At 37.7% G+C, this 9238-nt stretch overlaps 2 protein-coding genes across 4 annotated transcripts; both read left to right on the forward strand.

Moving 5' to 3' along the window:
- The first annotated feature begins 524 nt into the window (after window positions 1-524).
- Window positions 525-3217, forward strand: LOC113161926 (intelectin-like). The gene is made up of 6 exons (XM_026359771.1): window positions 525-636; window positions 774-1021; window positions 1213-1371; window positions 1733-1850; window positions 2176-2282; window positions 3068-3217. Exons 1-6 carry the CDS (start codon window positions 525-527, stop codon window positions 3215-3217), a joined length of 894 nt encoding a protein of 297 aa, XP_026215556.1.
- Window positions 3218-4242: 1025 nt separating this feature from the next.
- On the forward strand, window positions 4243-7940 carry LOC113162128 (intelectin-like). 3 transcript variants are annotated; one of them, XM_026360144.1, is made up of 8 exons: window positions 4243-4344; window positions 5278-5358; window positions 5482-5616; window positions 5754-6001; window positions 6181-6339; window positions 6679-6796; window positions 7115-7221; window positions 7502-7940. In XM_026360144.1, the coding sequence occupies exons 2-8, from the start codon at window positions 5280-5282 to the stop codon at window positions 7649-7651; spliced, it is 996 nt and encodes a 331-aa protein (XP_026215929.1). In that variant the 5' UTR covers window positions 4243-4344; window positions 5278-5279; the 3' UTR covers window positions 7652-7940. The 3 variants fall into 3 exon arrangements, with proteins under 3 accessions (XP_026215929.1, XP_026215928.1, XP_026215927.1); XM_026360143.1 differs by lacking the exon at window positions 4243-4344 and adding an exon at window positions 4537-4683; XM_026360142.1 differs by lacking the exon at window positions 4243-4344 and having other exon boundaries at window positions 5192-5358.
- The last annotated feature ends 1298 nt before the right edge of the window (window positions 7941-9238 follow it).

Genomic DNA, 9238 nt, shown 5'->3' on the forward strand with positions numbered 1-9238 from the left:
AGCATTTTGGTGTCTGTGGCCTATTATTATGAAAGGAATTGTGAATTAAGGTAAAAATATATGTATCAAAACTTCTGTAATTATGAAAATCATTATTTTATTATTGCAGCGAGACAATTATCACCTTGTGCTTTTAGAGCATAAGAAAATTTTATATTCTTCAAAAAAACAATAATAAAACTTTTTCTATGCAAATGTCTTGACTACAAATCCATTGAACAGTACAAATGCACGGATTTGTGGCAGGTGTGGATATAATACAGTATCTTGAATAGTTCATGTTTTATTTTCACAGAGATGTTACTCCAGATATTTGTAGCTTTGGTGGTTTTGGTGTCAGTGGATCAGACATTCGTTGCAGCTGCTACTTCTTCAGGTAATCTTAAAAAAGTTGTACCTACTTGGTACAGGTGTGCAGTAAGTATACATTCCTATTATAGTCACATGCACTTCTTAAAATCCCTGCTAATGTGCTTATTGTAATAAATTTGTTTTCAATAGATAAGAACATAGAAGTTGAAACTATGCAGAACCACACCAAGATAGACACTGAACATCTGGAGAAACTGAGGAACAGGTTTAGATATGTTGCAAGGAGCTGCAAAGAAATCAGGGACATATATAAAGAACAAGAAGGTAAATGTGTTTTATTTAACACTATGTTATTTCACTCATGGTATTAATTCAAGTTGTTGGGATGTTTTCTAAAACATTTAACTAAAGAAACTGTTATACGCAAGTATTTAAACTGATAACGTTCAACATATTTTCAGATGGGCTGTATTTCCTCATCACTGCTGATGGCACGTTCTATCAGACTTTCTGTGACATGACCACTGCTGGTGGAGGCTGGACGCTGGTGGCGAGCATCCATGAGAACAGCATGTATGGAAAATGCACAGCTGGAGATCGCTGGTCCAGTCAGCAGGGCAACAATGCTAACATACCAGATGGAGATGGGAACTGGTCCAACAGAAACACCTTTGGAACCGCAGAGAGTGCCACCTCAGATGATTTTAAGGTACAGAAACATCTGACAGGAATGTTCCCACATTAGTTCAATCACGCAAGATCCAATTTAACATTAATGAAGAAATTTGATAGAAACTGGCAGAAAAACTAAAATTAAAACTAAAGCATTCCATTTAAAACTGTCTTCTGTGTTGATGATGGAGTTAAAAAAAACAGACAAAGGTGTGTGCCCTTTGACAGAATCCAGGTTACTATGATATAACAGCAGATGACATGTCTGTGTGGCACGTTCCCAACAACTTACCACTGGAGAACTGGAACCTGGGAGCCATCCTCCGCTACCACACTGACAACCACTTTCTCAGGCTGTATGAGGGGAACCTATTTCAACTATTTCAGGTAACTTTGTTACATAGTCAAATTAAATTACTACCTAATTCTGCAAATACACTAAGTTGGCTGTGAAATATTTCAAAGGCAGGATAAACATTGTGACTGTCTGTCTATGAATATGTTTTGGTTCCTGATCAAATCAAGTTGCACCAAATCTTGCAGACATTTCAACCCCCTTTTTTAACACAGAAAACTTTGACATCAACCATTTGTGCTAGGACTCGCTGGTGCTGTCTTTACCTACGGTTATATACAGTCAAGCAGAAACCTAAGCCTTAGGTTTGTAATGATACTCATTGGTTACTAGACACCTGTGTGTCGACAGATGCATTTCATGACTTATAGATAAAGTGTCACATTCTTCCAGCAATTTCCAGTGAGATACAATGTTGGCTCATGCAACAACAAGGGACCAGTTGTTCCTATTGTGTATGACCATGGAGACAAAGACTCCACCAGAAGCTTTTTTGGACCCAATTCAAGAGGTAAAGAAACTCATGGAGAAACTCTTATGATTTTTCCCTATCAAGGATGGAGGGGATTATTAATTATGTTGTATAATGTTTTTTTTACTTTTTCCAAATGTGATAACGTGATTCTTTACTTAAACAAGAAAAATAGGAGTTGTTAGGTAAACATGAATAAATTCAAATAAACAAATATTAAATTTATTGTTGCTGGTAAATTGTAAAATGGTTAAGAAGTTAAAACTGTGTATAAGCAGCAACATTAATATATAAATTGCGATAACTTCAAGGTAGCCTTTTAAAACGTCAAATAAATAAATAATTCTCTGTGTTTTTCTGAAAGGGGAGTTTGAGCCTGGTTTCATCACATTCAGAGCAATAAACAATGAGCGTGCAGCCATGGCTATCTGCTCTGGCGTCAAACCAGTCGTTGGATGCAACACTGAACATGTGAGTCTGACGCCATCTTCACAAATCTGCAAAACGCAGCAAATGATACGCAGTGTAATAATCAATTTTATTATATATAGCACCAAACTCTTTACAGTTTTTAAGGTTTATCACCTTCCAAAATATAACTCTATGTAGAATTTTATAGAAAACACAACAACCCCACTTAAGCAGGCTAGGTGACAATGGAGAGGAAACCTCAGGCAGAACCAGGCTCAGGATGGGCGGCCATCTGCCTCGACTGGTTGAGGTTAGTGGAAAAAGGAGAGAGGAAAGAACAGCAAATGACAACAAGCAGGAAAAACACTGGACAGTTTGGTAGGGCCAGTACCTGCACTCTAGAGATATGAAGGTCCAAGGCCGAGGATACCTGCAGAAAAGTACAGAGAGAGGGAGACAGAGGAGGAAGCACAACTACAGGAGAGAGAAGGAACAAAGTTAATGATTTAATGACATGCAATAGTGGCATTTGAATGGAGAGAGAAGAGAGGAGCTAAGTGTATCGTCAGAGGTCCCCCAGCAGACTAACCTGCATCAGGATAACTAAGAGACTCCAGAGTCACCTGAGCAAACTCTAACTATAAGCTTTATATAAAAGGAAAATTTTAAGTCTCGTCTTAAATGTAAAGAGGGTGTCTGCCCCCTGTCTCCATGTCTCTGAGGGTTTTTAGGACCAAAAAAAAAAAAAAAAGTAGGAGTAGAAAACTAGGGGACACCCAGGCCTTTAGGTCTTTTATACATGCTTAAAGTTTGACTGATCATCTTGTTGTGTTGTGTGTCTGCAGTACTGTATAGGAGGAGGTGGATTTTTTCCTGAAAACAACATACAATGTGGCGACTTTACAGCATTTGACTGGAACGGAGTGGGAACAGGCCAAGAATGGAGTGCTTCCAGAGAAATTACAGAGGCTACTGTTTTGCTGTTCTACCGCTGAGAGGATCATGTGAACGTGTAGTTTATCACATATGCCTCTTCCTGCCATTTCCGCCTAATCAACGACAGTAGCTCTTTACAGCACGTCTCACATTACACAGAATAATCTTTTTGTTTCTTCATGTGTGACTCATTGTAAAGAACAGATCTCATATGACAGTAGAAGTGTGATTTGTAATTAGTTATACTGAATATTCAAATAAAACGTACATAGATTTGCAGAATTGTATCCATTTATTTTTGTCAACTGAGAGGTTGACAAAACAATCTACAAATAGAGACACAATGGGACTGTGGCTACTCTACCAAGAAGTGGGCGGCCGGTTAAAATGACCTCTGACAATAATAAGCTGTCTTTACATATGCACTTCAAGCTACCCATTCATCCATTATCCTAACTGCTTGTCCCTTTAAGTGTCACAGGAGTCATGGAGCCTATCCCAGCTGTCACTGAGGCAGCGTACACCCTGCACAGATTACCAGTGAAAGGCACGACTTACAGAGACAGACAAACACACCCACTGACCAGTTAACCTGACATGCATGTCTTTGGATAGTGGGAGGAAGCTGGAGTACCTAGAGAGAGCCCACGCAGATACAGGGATATATGATAAATGATGTGTAATTATATACAAATCCAATTTCCAGAGAAATTAGGACTAAAATCTGCATTGATTCAATTGTGTTACTATGCCTGATGCCTGCAACACACTAAACCAGTAGCAAAATATGACATTGTATATTTAAATTAGAGAGATTAAGGAAGTTGTGTTGATTTTTCAGGAAGTGATTTCATCTATTGTATTAATAACAATGAAAAGGGCAGCACAATCCTCACCACAAAGTGCTTATAAAACCAACACAATAGTCTGGTAGATTAATTTCACTGAACACAAAGGGAAAGGGAACAACTAGACATCAGATACCTTTACACTTACACTACCTTACACTGTTTGAAATATTTCTATTCTTTGTAAATGCACTGACCTATTTTAGAATCTAAGGCGACGATGAAATGAAGACAGAGCTCATTGAATTTACTGTAACTAAACTTACTGAAGATTGTTTTTTCTCTGTTAGGAATTTTTCCTGGCAACAACTGAATTGATTAGGTGATAAAAGTTAAGTGTAAGTATCAAGTATTATCAGAACCGAGGTTGAAACGAGATACTCTTTCTTTTATGGATATTATTAGTGAAGGGGGATATTCTGGTAATATGTAGACGGTTACACTGAACTGGAATAATAGCATCAAAAGTTATTGTTTTCAACTTCTGCTCCTGTATATAAGATGAAGTTTGTGCATGTAATGCAATATTTTCCGATGACCTACGTTTGCTGATAAGCTCCTGAGTTCTTGATAATAATAATTGCTGAGAATTATTGAAGATTTTAGATTTAACTTTTCTTCATTTGGTATAAATCTCTTCTCCAAGAGAAAAGGGTGTTTGGACAGACTTTAGCCAGGTGAGCACTGAACTTTTTAATTCATTAATAATCTTTCACTGAAATTTCAAACATTTTGGTGTCTGTGGTCTATTATTACAAAAGGAATTGTGAATTAAGGCAAAAAGTCCTGATGATACTTGAAAGTAGAACTACTGGTATTTCTAACTCTTCACTATGACCTGTCCCCTGTCCAGGTGACATAAGAATGGTAAATACTTTTGAGAATATCAGAGTAACTATTTAGTATGTTATGTCCCTTTACCTGAAGACACACAAAAAAGTTAAAAAATATTCATGCAATAACTACTCATTATGATGTGTCACTTTACATTAGGGTACATAAAAAGAGCAACTAGTGTTAGCGTAATGAGTAATCTATGAGTGGTAAGTTAACAGATTTGCAGATTTTTTGCTTTTCTTCTGAAAAACAACAACTTGAAGAAAGTGAAAGTGTTATGATTCACTATCACAAAAACTTTGCCATTACCCATTTAATCTAATATCTATCTGTAACTGTCCTGATAGGAGTAGCAGAATCAATTAGATAATTTTGTATGTCTGTTTACAGAGAAATATATCAAAACATCTGTATTTCATGTTTTATTTTTACAGAGATGTTACTCCATACATTTGTAGCTTTGGTGGTTTTGGTGTCAGTGGATCAGACATTCGTTGCAGCTGCTACTTCTTCAGGTAATCTTAAAAAAGTTGTACCTACTTGGTACAGGTGTATACAGTATACATTCCTATTATAGTCACATGCACTTCTTAAAATCCCTGCTAATGTGCTTATTATAATAAATTTGTTTTCAATAGATAAGAACACAGAAGTTACGACTATGCAGAACCACACCAAGATAGACACTGAACATCTGGAGAAACTGAGGAACAGGTTTAGATATGTTGCAAGGAGCTGCAAAGAAATCAGGGACATATACAAAGAACAAGAAGGTAAATGTGTTTTATTTAACACTATGTTATTTCACTCATGTTATTAATTCAAGTTGTTGGGATGTTTTCTAAAACATTTAACTAAAGAAACTGTTATACTCAAGTATTTCAACTGATAACGTTCAACATATTTTCAGATGGGCTGTATTTCCTGATCACTGCTGATGGCACGGTCTATCAGACTTTCTGTGACATGACCACTGCTGGTGGAGGCTGGACGCTGGTGGCGAGCATCCATGAGAACAGCATGTATGGAAAATGCACAGCTGGAGATCGCTGGTCCAGTCAACAGGGGAACAATGCTAACATACCAGATGGAGATGGGAACTGGTCCAACAGAAACACCTTTGGAACCGCAGAGAGTGCCACCTCAGATGATTTTAAGGTACAGAAACATCTGACAGGAATGTTCCCACATTAGTTCAATCACGCAAGATCCAATTTAACATTAATGAAGAAACTTGATAGAAACATTGGCAGAAAAACTAAAAGTAAAACTAAAGCATTCCATTTAAAACTGTCTTATGTGTTAATGATGGAGTTAAAGTGTGTGCCCTTTGACAGAATCCAGGTTACTATGATATAACAGCAGATGACATGTCTGTGTGGCACGTTCCCAACAACTTACCACTGGAGAACTGGAACCTGGGAGCCATCCTCCGCTACCACACTGACAACCACTTTCTCAAGCTATATGAGGGGAACCTATTTCAGCTATTTCAGGTAAATCACTACCTAATTCTGCAAATACATAAAGTTGGCTGTGAAATATTGCAAAGGCAGGATAAACATTGTGACTGTCTGTCTTTGAATATGTTTTGATTCCTGATCAAATCAAGTTGCACCAGATCTTGCAGACATTTCAACCCCCTTTTTTAACACAGAAAACGTTGACATCAACCATTTGTGCTGGGACTCACTGTTGCTGTCTTTACCTACGGTTATATACAGTCAAGCAGAAACCTAAGCCTTAGGTTTGTAATGATACTCATTGGTTACTAGGCACCTGTGTGTCGACAGATGCATTTCATGACTTATAAATAAAGTGTCACATTCTTACAGCAATATCCAGTGAGATACAATGTTGGGGCATGCAACAACAGGGGACCAGTTGTTCCTATTGTGTATGACTATGGAGACAAAGACTCCACCAGAAGCTTTTATGGACCCAATTCAAGAGGTAAAGAAACTCATGGAGAAACTCTTATGATTTTTCCCTATCAAGGATGGGGGGGGTCATTAATTATGTTGTGTAATGTTCTTTACTTTTTCCAAATGTGATAACGTGATTCATTAAACAGTAAAATAGGAGTTGTTAGATAAACATGAATAAATTCAAATAAACAAATATTAAATTTATTGTTGCTGGTGAATTGTAAAATGGTTAAGAAGTTAAAACTGTGTATAAGCAGCAACATTAATATATAAATTGCGATAATTTCAAGGTAGCCTTTTAAAACGTCAAATAAATAAATAATTCTCTGTGTTCTTCTGAAAGGGGAGTTTGAGCCTGGTTTCATCACATTCAGAGCAATAAACAATGAGCGTGCAGCCATGGCTATTTGCTCTGGCGTCAAACCAGTTGTTGGATGCAACACTGAATTTGTAAGTCTGACTCCATCATCACAAATTTGCAAAAAGCAGCAAATGATACGCAGTGTAATAATCAATTTTATTATATATAGCAACAAACACTTAACAGTTTTTAAGGTTTATCACCTTCCAAAATATAACTGTATATAGAATTATATAGAAAACACAACAACCCCACTAGAGCAGGCTAGGTGACAATGGAGAGGAAACCTCAGCATAACTAAGAGACTCCAGAGTCTTTTATACATGCTTAAAGTTTGACTGATCATCTTGTTGTGTTGTGTGTCTGCAGTACTGTATAGGAGGAGGTGGATTTTTTCCTGAAAACAACATACAATGTGGCGACTTTACAGCATTTGACTGGAACGGAGTGGGAACAGGGCAAGGGTGGAGTGCTTCCAGAGAAATGACAGAGGCTGCTGTTTTGCTGTTCTACCGCTGAGAGGATCATGTGAACGTGTAGTTTATCACATTTGCCTCTTCCTGCCATTTCTGCCTAATAGTAGCTCATAACAGCACGTCTCACATTACACAGAATAATCTTTGTGTTTCTTCATCTGTGACTCACCGTAAAGAACAGATCTCATAAGCATAATTAGTAATTGTACTGCATAGTCAAATAGAACGTACATAGTTTTGCAAAATTGTATTCATTTATTATTGAGAGGTTACAGGAGATGTACTGAACTGAAATATTGCAGATAATGTTTACACTTGATTTTTAACATTAAAGAGAGTTACAAAAGGTTTGGGGTAATGCTAACTGGACTTTTCACTTCTCATCTAAAGACTTGCCCAGTTCATACTTACCCAGGGAGTGTAGTACTTGTTGTGCAGTTGATAATTTCATGCCATTGATACCTTAAAACGCCTATATTAAGCCTCTTAAGGGGCTTAAAAAAAACATGTCTGCAGACTGAAAAACTGTAGATACTTGCCACTCATTTAAAGGACCCAATTATAATGCCTATAATGCTATTGTTAGAGAAGGTAATACGGGGTCAAGCAGGGGGAGTGAGTTATGGAAACGCATGGAGCACTTGAAAACAAAGTTACAACTAAAAAAGCAGGTAAAATACTTACAGGGCCTGAGGTACAAGGTCCGTAATTCAGGGGCAGGTTCAGAGAGAGCAGAGGCCCAGATACACAAGACAGGCAAAATAACAATGGTCAAGGGCAAGGCAAAGGCAAGGTCCAAGAACAAGGGAAGAAACATCAGATTGGAAACAAAACACGTGACTAGATGCAAGACTAGGATCAAGTCAACAAGGCTGGAAAGCAGAATAAGAACTGATAATCTGGTAGGGGCATGGTGACTGAAGGAGGTTTAAATAGCAGCAGAGGTGCTCAGGTGAAATCAGTAATGTTGATTGTGTTAAGCTGGAAGAAAGACAGGAAGGACAGCAAAATAAGAGCCCTGGACAGGAAATGAAAAACACAGGTCATGGCACTTTTTATATATGAGTGGCAAGTCTGAACATGTGGGCAAACAGATCCTCTTGAAAGCAACAGGTATTAGTTTTATAGTTTTACATCTCTATGACATCCTGACTGTCCCGCTGTGTAATTAGCCAGAAAATGTCTCTTAGGGTTGTGATGATATCATGATGATATGCTGTTCCCTTTTTGCACCAGATGTAGTGCTGTGTGTTTTTTTCAAATTGTTTAATATATCATATCATATATGGTTTAATATACTTTCATCAGTCCACAAAGTATTTTGACAATACTGCTGTGGAGTGTCAATGTGCTCTGTGGAAAATTTCAGGTGTGCAGTGATGTTCTCTTTAGTAAACAGCGGCTTCCTCCGTGGGGTCCTGATATAGACACCATGCTACTTCAGTTTTTTACCTACCGTAGACTCATGAACATGGATGTTAGCCAGTTCCAATGATATCTTTTAATCTTTGGCTGTTTTGGGGGGTTGTTCATTGATAAGTGTTAGTTGTGCTCTTGGGGTCATTCTGACTGGCCCGCCCACTTCTTGGTAGATTAGCCACAGTGTCTCCATTTGTAGATTGTAAGTTTT

This window comes from Anabas testudineus, chromosome 1, assembly GCF_900324465.2.
Source record: "Anabas testudineus chromosome 1, fAnaTes1.2, whole genome shotgun sequence".
Taxonomy (NCBI): domain Eukaryota; kingdom Metazoa; phylum Chordata; class Actinopteri; order Anabantiformes; family Anabantidae; genus Anabas; species Anabas testudineus.